At 41.5% G+C, this 20,723-nt stretch overlaps 1 protein-coding gene across 4 annotated transcripts in view; it reads left to right on the forward strand.

Annotated features, from left to right (window-relative positions):
- Positions 1–20,723, forward strand: part of Phactr2 (phosphatase and actin regulator 2) — a 269,580-nt gene that overhangs the window by 168,344 nt on the left and 80,513 nt on the right. For all 4 annotated transcript variants that reach the window (XM_085688639.2, XM_085688637.2, XM_085688643.2 and 1 more), the window contains exon 2: positions 7,141–7,308. In XM_085688639.2, coding sequence (XP_085544765.1) covers positions 7,141–7,308 — 168 coding nt within the window. The remainder of the gene's footprint in view (positions 1–7,140; positions 7,309–20,723) is intronic.

Here is a 20,723-nt window from a genome sequence, read left to right on the forward strand (position 1 = left end):
TGACTACAGTTTAATTTGAGGAAGTCATATGCTAAAACATGCTGAAGTAGCAAGGTGATGATCTTGAAATACCCCTATATTGCCGAAATCCTGAGAAATGAAACTGTTCGTGCAGAGAGAGAAGGATGATATTTCCCCCCAAGTCATTGGAGCAGAGATCTTCTTTGCACCCCTCCATGACTCTTAGGACAGAAACAACCCTAAAAATCCAAATCTTTATGTTGATTTACCTCAGTGGCGACTCTGCTACATTTAAAATATAAATTGTCTTTAATAGTTCTGGACTTAGGGCCCAGTGGATAAGAGTGCTTACTGTATGATTTTGGGGACCTGAGTTCAGACCTCCAGCACCCACATACAAGGAGGCTTGGTGATTTGTGCCTGTGCCCCTAGCACTGTGGCTAGCAGAGACCAGAGGATCCCTGAGGCATGTTGGTTGTCAGCCGACCACCCAGGTTCGGGAAGAGTCCCTGCTGCAAGAGAATAAGCCAGAGAGTGATATTGTAGGGCACCCAGTGTGCACCTCTGATTTGCGAGTGGGTACATGGGTGTGCATACCCTCACACGTTTAAACATACAGACACGGAGATTTATTTTTTAAAAAATAAAAGGCTATTTTCTAGATCTGCAGAAAGCTTGGAAAGGTAGCAGTATTCTCATATGCTGCTGTGTTTATTATCTCCTGCTCTCGGTATCTTGTGTATGTGATACATTTGTTACAACCGAAGGGCAGACGGTGGAACCTTCTTATAAGCTGCCCTCACGGTTTATTAGAATCCCACCAGTTTTTCCTTGATGCTATTTTGTTTGATCCAGGATCCCATTAAGGGTCCGTGTCATGCCCCCTCACCTCGTCTGACACTGTCACTCAGAAGTCACCTGTTTTTAATTACCTTGATGGCTTTGAGGCGCGGTAGCCAGGCATTTTAGTCCTGTCCCTCAGCTTGGCCTTGTCTGGTGGTTTCTAATATTGTCACCAGACTGTGGGTGTTGAAGATCCAGTCTCATCACATCAGTGAAGGATTCTCCTGCCAACACCATCTATGACAGATGATTTGACCTTGGTTACCTTGGGTGAGGTGGTTGTCAGCCTCCTTTATTATAAAGTTGCTCATCCTCCACTCCACACTTCGACTTTTTAGAAGGAACTCCACCACTGTAGTGTTTAAGCTGCATCCCAATCGATAAGCTCCTGTTAATTATCGGAACTCATTTGTACAGATTTCTTTTGTCCCACATTTATTTATTTAATATTTATTTATATAAATATGGACCCATAGATATTTATTTTATTCTTTGGGTTACAAGGTAGTACTGTATTAATTTTTTTTTTTACTCAAACCATTCCAACAATTGCCTTTGAGCATTCTTTGGGTTACCCTCCGTTTCCCTTTGGCAACCACTGTTCAGTTTATTTAGAATTCTTCCTTAATTCCTAGTGCTAGAAGATGCTGAGGGTTGTCTATGTTCCAAACCCTAGAAGTAACCACTTCTGTTAGGAATAGACTTTCTGGTGTTCCCTTTATTGAAGAGCACTATTAGAAACCAAGAAAGAATGTAGGGAAATGCCTGGCAGCTTGCTTGTCCATGCTGATAATCTAGCTACTTACTGTCTTCCTATCTCACAACACCTGAGTTCACAAAGTTATCTCCAGCTGTCATTGGTGTTGTGTGAAGCATTCTGGATTCCCACTTCTTTGTAACTTCCACCATCAGCCATTCACTTGCCTATCTGTGTAGCATCCCAGGCTACAAATACAGGGGTTCTAACCTGTGCCCAGATGGGGTGATGTGTAGTTGATTCTTTTTTTCCTTCTCCTTTGGTCGTTCATCTTACTCCCAAAGAAGGGAAGATATTTGGCTCCAACATAGCTGTAGTTAATGAAAACAAGGTCAAGGATGCCCACTGGCTACCTATACATTGTCATCAGTGATTGATGTGGGATTCCCCTCTGTATGCTGTGAATACTATTGGTTAATAAAGAAACTGTCTTAGGCATGTGATAGGGTAGAGCAAAGTAAGGCGGGGAAAAATAAACTGAATTCTGGGGAAAGGAGACAGAGTCAAGGAGAAGCCATGGAGCCACTGTCAGAGACAGACATGTTGAAACCTTGCCGGTAGGTCATGAGCCTCTTGGTAAAATATAAAATAATGGAGATGGGTTAATTCTAGATGTAAGAGCTAGCTATCAGTATGCTTAAGTAGTTGGTCAAGCAGTGATTTAATTAATACAGTTTCTGTTTGATTATTTCGGGGCTGAGCAGCCAGGAGCAAACAAACTGCCTCCTCCTACAACAAGCGATGGCTTGTAACACTTCTTGTCTGTGATCTTTTTGTCTATTTTGTTCTAAATGTCTGCCCTTGTGCATAATAGGACATGCACAAAGCCGTTGCTTCAGTTGAATGGAGGGGCTTCAGTTAAATCTTCCCAATGCATTATATTCATATTTCCTTAATGAATGTTCTATAGTCTTAAAGATTAGTGGTAGAGCTATAAGGAAAACAAAACAAAACAAAAGGTAGAAATCTACAATGGTAACTTTTATAATCATAATGACTGAACAATCATACATGTGCATAAATAGGGAAAGATGGCTCAGAAACCATATTTTAAGGAAATAAAAGTTGGTTTGCTTGTTTTGTTTTGCCTTTTACCTTCCTCAAAGCAAGGGTTTTGCGCAATGTGTTTACCACACATGATCTCTGTCTGGTTTTGTTATTGTTGGACTTTAGAAATGCATTCAATTTCACCTGCAGGTATTTAAAGATATTTATATTTAAAGAAAGTTGAGACCGTCTTTCTAAACTAGTTTTTCACAGGGTGGCTGCCAACTTGTTCAAGTCAACACCAGGAGGTCTTTCATGGGGCTGTCTTCTAAGTGACCTTTCGGCCACTAGATTTATGAATGGAATACTGTGCCTCCTTTTCCCAGTGACTGAAGTGATTGTACATGCAGGAAAATAGGTGTCTTACATATCATAAAACATGAAATATTGTTTTTCAAAGCCTATAAACTCTCCTATTAACGAGTTGACCTTTTCTAAGAAGCCCTGTCTGTTCTTAGCTTTCAGAGGAAAGCATACCAAAGTTCATAATTTTAATGTACTAGTAATCTAACTTCATTTATTTTCTTTTGACCCTTATGGTCACTTTTTACTGAGATTGCTTTGGTTTCTGTTTAAATTAAAATAAAATCTGCATGTACTCCTTGAAATCTTACCAGTTGGCAGCATGAAGAAGCTCATTGGTGTGGGCTTATTTCACTAGGAAAGTATATAGAGCTATAGTGTGTAAAATTTCCATATTCAGGAAGCCCAGGACTACATTTCAGAATGCACCATATTTAAAAATGTAGTTCTCTAGTATGAACCCAAAGGTAATGATGAGCAAGAAAGTGGATCATTGTTGCATGTGATAGTGTACTCCCCAAATCCCAGCACTTGGGGGGTAAGCCTGACCTACATAAGAACATACGTTCATATGTTCACATACAAGAGAGAAAGAAAGGAAAACAATAGGAAAGGAGATGAAAATTAACATTAAAAAAAAGATAGATATGGCCTAGCTTTTTTTTTTTCTTCTCTGTTGGGCTTAGATAGAAGAATTTACAGAAAATTCCAAAGGGGTTTTTGATGGTAAGTTTATTCAAAAGAAAAAAATCAAAGAAATATCAGTGGTGCTACTAATTTCCAGGTGTCTGGAGAAGATAATTCTACCTATACCTCTCCAAAGTCAGTGACAGTTCTCCCCCCGTCATGGTTTGAGAGAAGTACAGTGGCATTTGGCCAACTGTGCCATCAGACAGTCTCTAACAGCAAGGCTGGTTTTCAGTAAGAGTCTGCTAGTTATAAAGCCACAGGGCATTGCACAAGCACATGTATGTACACATACCTCGATTCTGCAGGCACTGAATTCGCCTTTGGTGCTTTAGATAGGATAGTACTGTCGGCACAATAAAAAAGACTGCGTTATTCATTCTGCGTGCAGTCACAAATTTAACTCTGAGTCATTTTTCACTCAACATCTGTCTTCCTTGCCCTGTGACCACTATGTCATTAAGGAAATTGCTGCATTTTTTAAAACTTTGTTTATTTTTATTTACAAGCACAAAACAGCCTAAGCGTCACTGGCTCATGTAGAAATCACAATTTTCGCGATGTGTCAAAGAACCAGGTGTGTGGCCTGGGTGGTGATGTTCCATTTCCAGTGCAACAAAGTAAGAACTAGGTGTTGGTCTGGAGTCATAGAGACAAATTTCAGGTGTAAACGTCACTTCCTCTGTTTGCACAAGTCAGTCCTTTTATGGTTTACCATATTCAGCTATTCAAGAATTAATCTTTTCGGTGAGATCCCAGTATAAAGTCTCATGAAGGAGAGAAACCAGTCCCTTGCTTCCTCCGTGGGTTTGTCCTGAAGTTCACAGTAAGCAGGTGAATGGGAGTAGAAGTGAGGTTTTCATTTCCCTACTGGGCTTTCCCTTTAACTCGGTGTCCAGACTGCCACCCCCCCCCCCCAATGGCCCTTTCTGTTGTGGTGAGGCTGGAAGTGGGCTGAGGGCTGCAATGAGGGCCACTTGCAGAAGCATACAGCCTGTGCTCTGCCTCGGTGGCACCTGTGAGCACGTGGAAGAAGAGTTGAAATTACCTACCATATGCGTTTGGAAGGTATTCACCCAGTACCTAAATGTTGGTGGCTATTGGTTAATGTTTTTCATTCAGTGTGAAATTTTCTTGGCTCTTGATATGTCAGGGGATTTTTTTAAAAAAAAGCCCAAACTGGAACTTTTTATGTATTATGTCATGAGACTCCACGTCTTATTTAAACCTTCTGCTTCCACTGACCTCTAACACTGCCAGCTTGCCACTCTTGCACGGAGGTGAAAATCCAGGTTCTCTACTTACGTTCCTGTTGACACCCTATGTATGAAGGTTCTCATTAATATTGGGCAGAGCTAGAATTCCCAGAGGATGGGGGTTTGACAAAGACCCAGTTGCTGGATGGGGTAAATATCTAGGTGTCGCATATAGTCTCCCCTGACACTGTGGGGGATGCTTGTTACCCCTGCGTAGGCAGGAGGGTCTTTCTGCTTTGTCTTCTGTTAGACTCTGGTGGAAGCATCAGGATCCTTTCTGAAGGCTCATGAGAGTGAAAGTCTCATTCCTGCGTTTAACCTTTGCTGGCAGGTATGATCACAGTTTCCTCTGTGGTGCTTGGCCCAAGCAGAATCGTTGTGGTCTAAACTCTTCTGTCTTTTCAGGTTGTTTTTTTTCCATCTGATGGCTGGAAAGAGGAGCTTTTGTTTGAGGCTCTTTTGGCCGATGCCCACTAGTCTTTCTGTTTTCTTTTCTATTTTTTTATAGCTATAAGAGTGAGAGATGTGGAAAAAAATAGAACCGATGGGTCCCTACATCATGTTGTTTATTGGTTTATTGGAATCTGAGATCTTGGGTGGTCTGCTTTCTCTCTACTTCATGGTCATCTGTTTTCACAAATCTGTAGCATGCAGGGCTGTTGCTGTTTTCCAAGCTGTACTTAACAAGAGGGATAGGAGTAAAAACATCTTCCTTGAAGTAGCAGTGCTCGCTGTTTGATTTCTGTTATTCGTTGTCCCTTTCCCCGGATATGTTTATTAGAAACTTTTCAAAAATATATGAGGATAAAAGCATTTCCCCATCCCTTTCTTATTTACCACGGAGTTTCAACAACTGTGCATTTTGCTGTGCCGAGTATTTATCCAGCTTCTCATCCCATCCTTCTGTTCATTTATTCTTGATGGCTGTCAGCACAATTCACCTGTAATCACCTCAGCACGTATATCAGTTAGACTTTACGAGTTTTCGAAGATTAATTTTCCATAACGGGAAATGCACGAAAGTAAAGATGTGTGATAATGCAACCGATGTTGGGATGCAGTCTCTCTCCTCTAGTTCTCCTGCCACTCAGCTCATCCCTACCGATTTCCTTTCTTTCTTCTTTTTTATTTTGCCATTGGGACATTTTGCCTATTTTTGAATTATATAAAACCAGAACTACACAGTACATTCTCTCTTCTTTGTAGCCTTTTCAACTTGATATTTTTGCAGTCCACTCATGTCGTTTGTATGAATGGATTTATGCACTGGTTTTAGCAAGAGTAACGGAAAAAAGAGTAGGTCTATCCTACCTTCCGCTAAGGGGAAGTCTTCGCTATACAACTTCTCTTTGTTTTTGTTTTTCCCCTTCATATTTATTAGAAAAATTTCCAAAACTTCAGAGAAGAGAAAAGACTTGAACCTACATGTGTCTGCCACCTAGATTCCATACTTAACATTTTGTTGCATTTAACAATTATGTATTTGTCCAAAACCTATTTTATAAAACAAAGGAGTGCTATTTTAGTAAATTTAGTAATACCATAGTTTGTCATTGTGGCTGCTTCTAGGATTTGGCGTTGGGGTGATGTAGGTCATGAGTAACTCCTTCTGTTTAGAACATAGTGTAAGGCAACTTCAGGATGTGCTTTTCTCCTGAATGAGAAAATCCTAAAAACCTAGGTGGATAATACGTTGTTGCACGCCATCCTCATCTTTCCCACATATTTCTTCTTGGTAGCAATAGCTGTCAGCTTCTTCGAGACTGAAAACCTTGTTGTGGCATAAGCCCATGATAGTGTTAGCATTATAAAAATAGAGTTTAGCTTCTTGGCACCGAGATTCCTTTTGTGAAGGAGAAACCATGGTTTTCACAGCTCCATAACTGTGAATTCCTTGTTGAGAGTGCCAAAATAGCCTTGGAGGAGCATCCTACTTCAGGGATACTGAGAGTCCTGGGTCCCTGCACAAAATAGTGACGTGCTGTTGCAGATGGGCTCCGCTGCGGTTCACGGGGTTTTATTTGTCTGGCTCTAGCTGTCGTGTAAGTCTTGCCCTCCTTTTCTGTTTCCCCAAAATGATCACCTACGGGGACTATAACTTATGATTGATTGAGTCCCTGATGGATATCAAGGGAGTCCTACCAGCTGCAGAATGGGACAAAACAGACTTTATGTGCAATTCCAAAGAGCACAGGCAAGGTTCTGTTAATAGTCCAAGAAAAGACAGATAGTGTTGTTTCAAGCTTTCGTTGCAGCTTTCCTCTGACTTGATTTTTCTTTACACAGTTGATGGCCTAGACAAAGCCTCCATAGCAAACTCGGATGGCCCCCCAGCAGGTTCCCAGACGCCTCCCTTCAAGAGAAAGGGGAAACTCTCGACCATTGGTAAAATCTTCAAGCCTTGGAAATGGAGGAAAAAGAAGACCAGCGACAAATTTAGAGAAACCTCAGCAGGTACGATTGCTACCCCAGTTGCAAGATGGATAAGCTGTTAACATTGTCAGCCGGTTGACTGTGGTGTTTGATGGGGTTGTTGTTCTGAAAGAATTGGAATTCATATTTGAAATGAAATTATTTAACAGTTCTGGCTGTCCCGAATTTGCTCTGACTTTGGCTCTCTAATGTAACTGTACATTAGAATGCATTTTGTAAACTCATATAAATACTGACACGTGACAGAGCAGAGGGAAAGGAAGGGTTGGCGGTGGAGATGGCATCTGTCAGTGTCAAAGTCATATCCTATCTACTGCTGCTAATAGAGAAATATTTGTTGATTAAAACTTTATATTTCCCTGGGCAGTAGTGACACACGCCTTTAATTCTAGCAATCGGGAGGCAGAGGCAGGCGGATCTCTGTGAGTTCAAGGCCAGTCTGGTCTACAGCGCTCTACAGACCAGGACTGGCTCCATAGCTACAGGGAAACTCTGTCTCAAAAAACAAAAAACAACAACAACGCCACCAAAAACCTTTTGTTTTTCTTTGAGCAGGCTCTAGTTGCAGGCTGGCCTTGAATTTGCTACAGAGCCATGACTGGCCTTGAACTCCTAATCCTCCTGACTTCACCTCCTAAGTGTTAGGATTATAGATGTGTAGCACCACACCTGGCTCAGAACTTCTTTTTTAAAAATATCTGTTTTGCTGTGGTTTTTGCAGAGACAGGTTTTAAGTGGCTGGATGAAAGGAAGGGTTAATGTAATTGTTGAATTTTAAATTCCCATCGTATCCTTAGAACAAACCAATAGTCTTAGAAAAGATGATGGGAAATTATTTTGTCATTTACTCTGTGGATTTATTGACCATCTAGAATTCCATTGCGGTGGGTGTGATGGCACGGGCACAAACCCATCAGAGGGTGAGGCGGGGGAACTCTGAGCCTGGGTTGAATAACAAGACCCTATGCCAAAGGAAGAGAATGGATGAAAAACAGACCCTGTATGAGAAAAAATAAATAAATCAAAAGAATGTCATTGCTTAGTGTTAGCATTCAGGCATCTGTATGGGCCTGCCCCTGGGTCCTGACAGGGTACATCCTCAGCTGCAGCCATTGAGAGCACCACCTCCTGCGTACATTTGCTACATTCCCCTTTAAAAAGTAGCCCTTGCCCACCTCCCATCTCCCTCACTCTTCTCTCCCTTGCTCTCCCTCTCTTTTCCACTCCCCGCTCTCTCTTCTCTTTTCTATCTCTGTCTTTCTCTCTCTCCTCTCTCTCCTCTCTCTCTCCTCTCCCTCTGTCTTCCTCTCCCTCGCTTTCTTCCCCTCTCTCTTCTCTTTCTCTGCTCTCTCTCTTCTCTCACTTCCTCTCTCTCTTCTCTCTCTCTCTCTCTCTCTCTCTCTCTCTCTTTCTCTCTCCTTTTCTCTCTTTCTTCTCTCTCTCCCTCTCTTTCTCTCCTGCCACTGTTGTTCCCAGGGACCGGTCTCTGCCCCTTTCTCTGCCCCTTCTTTCTCCTCTTCCAATAAACTTTCTGTGTGAGCCATGTTGTATGGCATTCATTCCTCACGCGATTTTTTTTAAATAAATTAAAACACTTGGTACCTTTCCCATGGATTTGTGGGGGGAATTGGTTTTGATTCTAAGCTTAATTTAAACAAATGCTAGGTGTTCCTGGAATTTTGTTTAAGGACAAAAGGCATTTATCTCTTAACATAAGTTCCCTTTCTGTGTGCTTCCTATCTAAAACAATTCCTTTAAATTCCCCACGTGTGCCAGATCATAGGGCAGATCCTATCGGCCTATGTAAGACTACGTTTGTGTCTTTGAGCTGTGAAACAGAATAGAAAATAGTTGACACCCACAAGTGTGTGCAACAGGGAAACCCAGGATCCCTAGAGACAAGTGTCTCTGCTTCATGCTCAGGTAGAAAATTTGAGTGTTTGCTGTTTAATAAACAATAGTGGTACCTGAAAATTATTCCAGAATTGTCTTGAAGAAGGGAAGTTGTAAAAGCATGGGGGGAAAAGATTGTCAGGAGTTGACATTTGTAGACAGAATGTTCCAGAGCTTATTATTTTTTGTTTCTACTAGTTGATATTTGGAAATATTCACAGTGAAAACAAGTGGGGAAATGATAGTGCCCTGATTGGCAGAAATGGATACTGAGATGTCTTCTGTGTCGAGGGGCCTCCTGGATCGAAAGCCAGCGGGAGATGGTGGGCAGTGTGCTAAGTGAGGACCACTAAGTGATATTTTTTCTACCAAACACTAGATGGCCCTGATCAAACTGGTCAGTCTCTGGGCCTCATTTTCTTTGATAAAATCAGGGAATTATATGAGCTCAATTCTAGGGTTCTTTTCTTCCAGATGCTCTTGGTGGACTTCAGGGAGACTCTTGACTTTCTTGTTTCTGGCTAGGCATCTTGTTATCCCTGTTTCTTGGGAGTAGACTGAACCACATTGCCCTTCTAAAGTACCCCCTTTCACGTTTTCCCAAGCCTTGCTAGCATCTGGCTCTGCATGTTACCATGGTTACTCAAGATGGGAGTAATTCTCTGGACTATAATATTAAGATGTTGAGAGAAGACAGGCTTCAGTTATCTCTGTTGCCCTTTATGTAGAGCTGAAGCAGCTAATGTCTCTCCTTGGAGAGGACATCTACAGAGAATTTCGTCTTCGTTTCTCACTGTTTATTGGAATTACAAAATAGTTTTCACCATATTTGTATGTTTATTTTAAGGCTTTCTTTTCTGTTGAGGTCTGAAGAAAGTACCCATGAAGCTTAAACAAAAACACCAGAAGGGCTGAAAATGTAACTCAGTGATGGAGTACTTAGCTGGCATTATACACAAGGCTGTAAGCTCAGCTCTTAGCACTAAAAAGGGGAGAGGGGCTTTTTGTTTTCATAATGAAGAAAGATGTAATAGAAAATGGAAATAAGCAAGAAAATGGTTATCCTTTTTAAAAAACTATTTCAAATAACAAAACCAGGCTGATTGAACATGATCTAGGCCACAGGCAGTCTTGGCAAAATCTCCCACAGTATCTGGGACTAGGAAAGAGGGTGAATTTCTTCAGAGAAAACTAACCCTGCAGTGTGAGTCCTTTCCAGTTCTAGCCTGGCATTTGCTGTGTTCCAAGGCCATTGACAATGTGTGCCTCCTTTACCATACCAGGGGGCTATTCAGTTAGCAGCCGGTAGTCTGTAAGGTGAACTTCTTAGTGCCATTTCACCATCTGCACATGGTGGCAGATAGTCCCAACTTTGGTCTGTTTTAGTGGTCCTGAGTCAACTATGCTTTGGGATGCCCCTCGAAAGCTCCAAGAAACATCCTAGCTATGAGGTCAACTGAGTGTGTACAGAGACTCCCAGTTCTTTACCGTTGTTCCTAAGTAGAAATTTACCCATAGCTCTGACTCATTCCCCAGGCCTGGAGACCACCCCTCTTTTTCATCCATAGTCATGTGTATTTTCATGGCACGACCCATTCTGAGAGTGTGTCATTAGGCTAGGATAGTGTGTGTGCATGTCACCGCATACACCAACTAGAATGGCAGTGATGGCACATGCTTTTTCCTTGCCAACACCCCTGAACACCATCACTACATCCATACCGTTTCTACTGTGTTTCATCTTGTAAATGAGGCCTTCCTTCCTCTCGCCTAAGCTAAAAATGTTTTCCTTCCCTCCCTTTAGACTATTATTTATATTTTTTCCTTTCTAGTTACTTCCCCCTCTTCTGTTTTAGGGTGAGGGCTATAAGTATGGCCTCTGCATCTTTGTTTCTTTGTTGGTTTGTTTCAGCACCAGGGATTCAAACTAGGCCCTCCCAGGTGCTCGACAATCACTCTTCCACTGAGCTACATCCCTAGCCCTTGACTTTTTAGGCATTTTGTGTCTCCCCAAGGCTAGACGTGCAGGCTGGCCTGTCTTTCTAAACACAGTTATTCCCCTGATTGCTGCATCATCTGTTGCCATCCAAACCAAATGTTTTGAAAACAGCCTGCACCTGCTGCTTCCATTTTTCTCCCCACGCTCAGCACTCATCTCTAAAGAAGGCGCCGCTCAGAGTCACAAGGAGACCCAGGAAATGAGGGGAGGGGACGTGTGAAAGCATTGTGCACGTGTGTGTGGCAGCCTGGGCGCTAGAAGAAGACCCCATCTCAAAAAGACACGCACACAGCAAACAAGCAAAATAATCAGGGGAGATTTTTTCTTTCCTAACTTTTACCCTTAGTTAAAAGTAGACTGTGCTCCTCGATGAAGAAAATCAAGGCTGAGTCTCCATAAGCGCTGGAGTCCCTGTGTGCTGTTGAGTCATGGCAAAGGCACGCCTGTTGAGATTTTTAGATAGTGTCATTGTAAGCTGCAGCCTTCTAGGAATCAGACTAACTCAGAGAGAGCCATCTGGCAAAAACTTGTAAGTTGCTGAAAATGCTCTACAGTACCCAACAATAATAATCGCTTTTATTGAATGTTGTTACGTATCACACTCTGGCCCAAAGGACTCCATTCAGATTGACTCGCTGAGTCATGAGAGTAACCTTATGAAGTTCAAGTGATATGTTACCCACTTCTACCAGCAAGGAAGTCTTGGCCCCTGACGGTCAGTCCTGTGGAAGCAGAAACGTGGAAGCAAAAAGGCCTTGCAGCCAGCACTGTCAACAGCTTCATTTCTTTGTATCCCTGTAAGGTAGCTTCCTGCACAGATCAGTAAGGATCGGGCCTGGAGAGGTGTCACTAACACACGGCTTTGCCTCTTTGGTTAGCTTTCCCTGTAAGACGGATTTGGTCCGAGTAAATTACTTTGGTTCTGCTTGGCTGGCCTGATTTCAGCAGTGCATGTTCAGAAGCATGGTTGGCAAGGATCGAAATTATGTTTGGTCCTAGAAAAGCATAATATTCTCTGTAACCATGGAAGCATAATATTGCTGCCTGGGATTATTTTCCATATCTGCAGAAAAGGACGAACGTGAAAGAATTTCTCATAGATGGTGCTTGTTAAGGCCTGCTCTGGCTGTATAAATCCTGGCAGCCTTTGCTTTCGGACCTCGCTTATTCCACTAAGAAAGGAGCTGTGCTGTCGTGTAGCCCTCGTCTCCATACCATATTAAAAGAGTAAGACAGAGTCTGTCCTGCTCCCCAATCAACTGTAGCCGAGCAGAGTTACAGAAACAAGCACTGGACATGCAGCAACCAGGTTCACAGATCACTCCTTAGGCCGTGCTCATTGTCTTTCCTAAGAAGAGTCACTGAGCGTCTCTAACCATGGGCATGCCTGCCTCCAGGAAAGACCACGGTGGCGCTGCCACAGACTCTGTTCCTTTGAGGCTCCATTCCCTTCTCTTTTCAATTACCGTCTCGTGGGAGGTGGAAAGTAAACTCTAATAAGTATGTAGACTGTCAGAAAGTAAACAGGAAAAGCTACAGCCAAGAACTGGAAGAGGAGCCAGACAGTGGTGGTGCACGCCTTTAATCCCAGCTCTCGGGATGCAGAGGCAGGAGGGTCTCTGCGAGTTCGAGGCCAGAGTGGTCTACAAGGGCCAGTTCCAGGACAGCTAGGACTGTTACACAGAGAAACCCTGACTCTGGGGATAAAAAAAAGAATTGGAAGCGGAATACGAGAGGAAGATCACTAAAATGGAGTGGCCAAGGAGACAACACTGGCAAGAAAAAGGCCCTTGAAAGAAGCTATTGAGAAATCACGGGAGTTTTAGCGATCACACACACATTCTTCCATCACCAATGGTGTTAACACACGACACTCATTCTCTGTACATCACTATCTCCAACAATTTCACAACTTAATGCTTGACACTCATGCATCTCCTGGCTGTTACTCATCCGCTACCAGCCTGTGCTGAGGAGATGGATATGGGTTAGGGAGAGCCGGGCCTAATGACTCTGGGGTGACCGTCTCCTCTCCGTGGGTGACCGTCACCTGTTGCACGCATCGCAGGAACCTGTCCGTGGAATCTCCTCTTCAGTGTGGCCTCTTTCTCTTGTCAACTTGGTGACTATAGTTCGAGTTCCCTTTCATCTGTGAACCCTCTCTTCATCATGCCTCGTTTACATAATTTTTCTATTCCTAGATGTCTTTCATTTTTCCCAATTCACGACAAAGGCTTTACCAACTTCACTCACTTTCCCTATTAGTGAGAAGACACTTATAATGATAGATTGAATTGGAGGGGGTGGGATGTAGCAGTCATAGCAGAATGAAGGCTTCAGTGATCTCCAAACTGGGGTCTCATAGTTGATGGGGATAGTTTGGGGCGTACCGCTTGGAAGCATTCCCTGTGAATCACCCCTAGAAAAGGGGCCTTTCCTTTCCCCAAAGCACTGATCTGTGCCAGCCTTGTGAAACCCTTATCCTAGGAAACACATAATATCTTGCTTCGTTCAGAAATGTTTTTTCCTGCTCTGCCTCTCAGCCGCTGGTACAGGTCAGTGGACCTTGAATCCACAGGAAAATATATTTACTCCCTGTGACCGTGACAGTGTGCCCCTCTGAGATCTATAGCATGGTTTTGGGAACACAAATGCGCAAAGGTGACAATATTCATGATTAGTCACCGAGTATGTAACCAAGGTCTTTTCAAACAGATCATTCATGGTAGTACTTTTCTTTCGGGGTGTGTGTGTGTGTGTGTGTGTGTTGCAATTTTAAGAATTTTAATATGTGAATAGTTTTGCTCAACCACTTCCAGAGTTAGGATGCATCACTGCCAACTCAGTACTCCACAATTTTTTTCTTGCCGGCTTTTATAAGTGTGAATCTCCCACTAGACCTCAGCTATGGTAGGTCAGTTCTTTATTGTTCATCACTCTAGTTTTAAAAAGAACAGCACTAATGCATTCTCCACAAAACTTGAAAAAAATAAAATCCACACGGAAGCACAAAAGGCCCTAAATAACGAAAACAGTCCTTAGCAGAAAGAGCAGTGCTTGAAATGTCACAGTACTTGATCTGCAATGGTAATGGAGGGGCAGGAGAGGTGACTCCGAAGTGAGAGCACACGCTGCTCCTGCAGCTTGCAGAGGATTGGAGTTCAATTTCCAGCACCCACATCAAATGGCTGGCAACCACCTCTAATTCCTGCATCAAAGGATTCAGTGCTTTTATCTAGCTTCTGCAGGCACATGCACATACCCAAGTGCACGAACACACACATGCACACATACACCTGCACATATTTTTTTTTAAAGTTTCCAATTATACACAGCAAGCCAACAGCCAACATCAAACTAAATGGAGAGAAATTCCCAGCAATCCCACTGAAATCAGGAACAAGACAAGGTTATCCACTCTCTCCATATCTATTGAATATAGTTCTTGAGGTCCTAGCTAGAGCAATAAGACACCAAAAGGAGATCAAGGGGATACAGATCAGAAAAGAAGAAGTCAAATTCACAGTGTTTGCTGACGATATGATAGTTTACATAAGCAATCTCAAAAATTCTATCAAAGAACTTCTAAGACTCATAAACACTTTCAGTAATGTAGCAGGATACAAGATTAAATCAAAAAAATCAGTAGCCCTCCTGTACACAGTTGATAAAAGGGCTGGGAAAGAAATCAGAGAAACAACATCCTTTACAATAGTCACAAATAACATAAAATATCTCGGAGTAACTCTAACCAAACAAATGAAAGATTTATATGACAAGAACTTTAAATCTTTAAAGAAAGAAATTGAAGAAGACACCATAAAGTGGAAAGATCTCCCATGCTCTTGGATAGGCAGAATTAACATAGTAAAAATGGTAATCTTACCAAAAGCAATCTACAGATTCAATGCAATGCCCAGCAAAATTCTTCAAAGACCTCAAAAGAACAGTACTCAACTTCGTATGGAAAAGCAAAGAACCCAGGATAGTCTAAACAATCCTGAACAATAAAAGAACTTCTGGAGGCATCACAATCCTTGACTTCAAACTCTACTACAGAACTACAGTACTGAAAATAGCCTGGTATTGGCATAAAAACAGAGAGGAGAACCAATGGAACTGAATAGAAGACCCGGATATTAATCCACACTTCTTTGAACACCTCATTTTTGACAAAGAAGCAAAAAAATATCAAATGGAAAAAAGAAAGCATATTTAACAAATGGTGCTGACATAACTGGATATCTATGTGTAGAAGAATGAAAATAGATCTATATCTATCACCATGCACAAAGCACAAAACTCAAGTTCAAATGGATCAAAGATCTCAACATAAAGCCAGCCACACTGAACCTCATAAAAGAGAAAGTGGAAAGTACACTTGAACACATTGACACAGGAGACCACTTCCTAAATATAACCCCAGCAGCACAGACAGTGAGAGAAACAATTAATAAATGGGACCTCCTGAAACTGAAAAGCTTCTGTAAAGCAAAGAACATGGTCAACAAGACAAAACGACAACCTACAGAATAGGAAAAGATCGTCACTTACCCCACATCAGACAAAGGTCTGATTCCCAAAATATACAAAGAACTCAAGAAGTTAGTCACCAAAAGAACACATAATCCAATAAAAAAAAATGGAGTACAGACCTAAACAGAGAACTCTCAACAGAGGAATCTAAAACGGCTGAAAGACACTTAAGGAAATATTCAACATCCTTAGTCACCAGAGAAATGCAAATCAAAACAACTCTGAGATTCCATCTTATACCTGTAAGAATGGCCAAGATTAAAAACATTGATGACAACTTATGCTGGAAAGGTTGTGGGGAAAGGGAACACTTCCGCATTGCTGGTGGAAATGCAAGCTTGTACAGCCCCTTTGGATGTCAAAGGGGTGATTTCTCAGAAAATTAGGAAACAACCTTCTTCAAGACCCAGTAATATCACTTTTGGGTATATATCCAAAGGATGCTCAATTGTGCCACAAGGACATGTGCTCAGCTATGTTCATAGCAGCTTTGTTTGTCATAGCCAGAACTTGGAAACAACTTAAATGCCCCTTGACCAAATGGATAAGGAAAATGTGGTACATTTACACAATGGAGTACTACACAGCAGAAAAAAAACAACACCTTGAATTTTGCAGGAAAATGGATGGAGCCAGAAAATATTATTTTGAGTGAGGTAACCCAAACACAGAAAGACAATATCACATGTACTTACTCTAACATACATGTAGATCTAACATACATGGGAAGTAGAAAGTAGAAAAAGACAAGATCTCCTGAGTAAAGTGGGAGCATGGGGACCTTGCAGGAGAGTTGAAGGGTGGAGGAGAGAGGCAGGAAGGGAAGCAGAGAAAAATGTAGAGCTCAATAAAAAAATTTCCAATCATATTACAGAGCAATAATAACAAATACCACGGTGCTGGCACAAAAATAAACTCAGACCAAAAAGAGCATAAATAAGCCTACACAGTTGCAGCCAGCTAATATTTAACAAGACTGTCAAAAACATACATTCCAGTGGTTCTGGGGAAACTGGATTTTCATATGTGAAAATAAAAAAAATTAGATGAATATCTGTCATCCTGCACAGAATGGATTAACGATCTTAGTGTAAGATCTGAAATATTGAAGTTGCTGTGGGGAAATAGGCAAACACTTCAAGATATACAGGCATAGGCCAGGGTTTTCTGAACATACTCCAATAGCACGGGAAATAATCTCAAGAATTGACAAATGGGACTACAGGAAATAAAGAGGCATCCACACAGCACAGGAATCAGCCACCAGAGTGAAGAAGCAGCCTACAGAATGGGCGGCAGGGGGATGGGGGATCCTTGCCGCCTACATGTCAGCCAGGGATCAATAGCCAGGTTATATAAAAACAACAAAATCAAACATCCAGACCACAAATGTTCCAGTTGAAAGCTGTGCTAATGAGCTATATAAACAGTTCTCAAAAGCCAGAATTCAAATGTCCAGTAAATACTTGGAAGATGTTCAACATCCTTAGCCATCAGAAAAATACAAATGAAAACTGCTTTGAGATTCCGTGTTACCCAATCAGAATGGATATCAAGAAAGCAAATAACAATAGATACTGGCAAGGATGTAGGGAAAGAAGAACCCTTAACTCTCACGACGAGCATGTAGACCTCTATTGACATTACAGAAGTAAGTATGTAGTCTCCTCAAAAACCAACCATCCAACCTGAAAATAGGACTTCTATGGGACTAAGCTATACCAGTCTTGGGTAAGGGCTCTCAGAAAACACATCACCCAAACTTGCACATCCATGTTTACAGACACACTATTTACAGTAGTCAATACATAGATCCAGCCTACCCATTCATCAATGGATAAAGATATGCAGCCCCAGAGAAGAAGACAAACACTGCATGTCTTCTTCCCTATGAGAGAACCTGAATTTTACACATTGTGTATGTGAGTGTGTGTGTGTGTGTGTGTGTGTGTGTGTGTGTGTGTGTGTGTCTGTGTTGTTCAAAAACTAGGAAGTGGTTTTTGGGAATCTTAATGGGTGTCTGAACTACATAGAGTGATAGAAAGGAGATACATGCATAAGAAAATTGAAAGGAGGAGACTAACTGAGGGAAGAAATGGAACTAGCTGGAGCTGGAGAGGGAACACGAGAGAGGGCAGTGAGGGGAGGGACAAATCAGAGCAGAGTGTATTGAATATGTGTCGGAGCAGGCCATGAAGAATCGTACTGCTTTGTAAAGTAACCTAAAACATTGACAAGAAAGCCAGACAAAGCAAAGGACCCTGTCATTCAGTATTAAATTAGGAGAGTGACGGCTTTTCTTCGGCACAGCCCCTTCGGAGACTGATCAGTGTGTCTTGCTGATGGCCATCTTTGTGTCGTATGTCATGGTACAATTCCATTCTGTAATTCACCCGAGGAAAGGCATAGTAGTTTGGTTCCAGTTGGGAGTATGTATGGCTGAATCTGCTATAAAATTCTTATATAAAATACTGTGAACAAGAGTTTTCACTTGTTGACGGTGGGGGAATACATTCTGTGTTAAGTGTGTTTAACATTAAACAAGTACCAGACGTTTTCCCGTTCAGCCAGCACTGTAAGACAGTTCCAGTTGCTCCACATCATGGCCAGAATTTGATGCTGTTGATATTATTTTTTTTTATTTTAGTGAAAAATAATTACACATCACTGGATGTGATGATGCTTGTCCATGATCTTGCACACAGGATGATGAGTCAGAAGTAGTTATAAAGCTGTAGTCCAGCCTGGGCTACAGCCCAGCCTGGGCTACAGAGCAAGATATTGTCATGCATAGATGATCAAATTTACTACATTAGCTATTTTTAAACGTACAGGTTAGTCATGTCAAGTAATTTTACACAATTACGAAACCACGACTCCAACAATTTTGTCTTGCTGAACTGAAGCTCTGCCTATCAGTGATGTCTCCTTCTGGCTGCCACCCTTTGTATTTTCTATAAGTTCTTATTATTGGTATTTGAAATGAGATCTTACTACATTGCTCAGGGCCATCTTGAATCCAAGGGCTCAAACCTCCTTCTGGGCTTCACTTTAGGTCATAAAAATTGTCTTGTTACTGTTATTTTGTAAAACTATGGTTTTATGTCATACATATTTAGGCCAGTTTGGGGGTAATATTCACATCAGGTGTGAGGTTTGATATGCATTTCTAGTCCTTTCGGTCCTATTTGCCAAATGAAACAATTTTTCCCCATTGAGTCGCTTTTCTGCAACTTCAGTTATCCTCTTTGAGAAAGGTCAGTTCTAGTCTTCTGACCCGTTTTTGTGGTTCAGTTTGTTTTCTCTCAGCTGAGTTTTAAGACTACTTTATATTTGCTAGAGACATTGCCCTGGCCTAGTGTCGTTAGGAGATACTCCCTCCCAACCTGCAACCTGCCTTTCCAATGTTTTAAACAGAACCTTTTATAGAGCAAGAGTTCTTCATTCTGGTGGTGCACTTTTTCTTTCCTCCTCTTCCAGGGCTGTGTTTTCGATGCCGTGGAGGGGCTGCAAGCAATGCTCGCAGGAAAGGCTCCCATCTCCACACTGACTTGCTTTTGCACCTTTGTGAAGTTAATTGGCCACATATGTGGCATCTATTTCTGGACTCGCTGTTCTGTTCTCCTAATCTATGTCTGTTCTATCACAAATACCAGACTTTCTTCGTTACTGTAGCTCTTAAGTCTGAAAATTAGTTACTGTGGTTTCTCATAACTTCATTCTTCATTTTACAATTATTTTAACTAGTCTACTTTCTTTGCCTTCTCATTTAAATTTTTGAATCAGCTCACTTATATTCTAAAAATGTTCTTGATGGGATTTTTGTTGTTGTTATTGGAATTGCATTAACTCTGTATCACAATTTGGATGTATTTGATTGAGGTCTTTTCTGTGTTGAATCATCTACTCTGTGAACTGCGGTGCCTTTCCATTTAATCAGCTCCTTTATTTCTCTCGTCAGCATTTTGAAGCTTTGAGAACATCATGTTCAGCTTATAATTATGTGTTTTCTTTTCTTTAGCGATTGCAAATGATATGTATTTTAAATGTTTCTAAATGTCGATGTCCATTGTTCGTTCGAGTCTATAGCTACACAATTGTATCATACTCGCCTTTTGAGGGTTCTTTATGGATAAGCCATCTGTGGATTGAAATGGTTATATTTCTTTCTTCCTTGTCTGTGTGCCTTTTCTTGCCTTCTCCCCCCATAAGCTAACATTTCTGCTCTAATAGGAAGTGAGTAATGAGAAAGGGCAGTCTCGCCTGGCTCCCAGCTGTAAGGGAAAAATACTCATTAAGTGTGTTTGCTGAAGTCTTACTTTATGTGAACTTTATCAAGCTGAGGAGTTCTTCATATTTCCTGGTTTGCTGAGATATTTATTGCATACAAACAGATATTGGATTTATTTCTTTAATTAAAAAAAGATTGTTTGCATGTAAGTCTGTGCATCGCGCGCGCGCGCGCGTGTGTGTGTGTGTGTGTGTGTGTGTGTGTGTTTGATGCCTGCAGAGGCTAAAAGGAAGCATCAGATCCCCTGGGACTGGAGTAAAGAGAGTTGTGAGCCACAGTGGGGGAGCTGGGATCAAACCCAGCCCTTCTAGAAGAGCAACAGCTGCTCTTTACTGAACCATCTCTCTACCCCAATACTGGATTTCTTGAATGCTCTTTCTGCATTAATTAATATGATCACTCATGAGCTTTCTTTTTTAAAATAGTATTATATTTAGTTACACTGAAATATTTTTAAATATATCAATGATATATTTTTAAATATTGAAACAAGTTTATTTTCATTTCTGGAATATGACTTCACTGAGTTATATTCTCTCTCTCTCTCTCTCTCTCTCTCTCTCATTTTTGCCAGGTTTTTATTGGGTAACTTTTGTAGCTATTGGTGATAGTGATCTATAGTTTTCTTCTCTTATCTGTGCAGCCCTCTGATTTTGGAGATACTCTGATTGCATAAAATGAACTGGGAAATACCCCTTCCTTCTCTTCCTGGAAGGA

Source organism: Myodes glareolus, chromosome 1 (assembly GCF_982192425.1).
Source record: "Myodes glareolus chromosome 1, mMyoGla1.1, whole genome shotgun sequence".
Taxonomy (NCBI): domain Eukaryota; kingdom Metazoa; phylum Chordata; class Mammalia; order Rodentia; family Cricetidae; genus Myodes; species Myodes glareolus.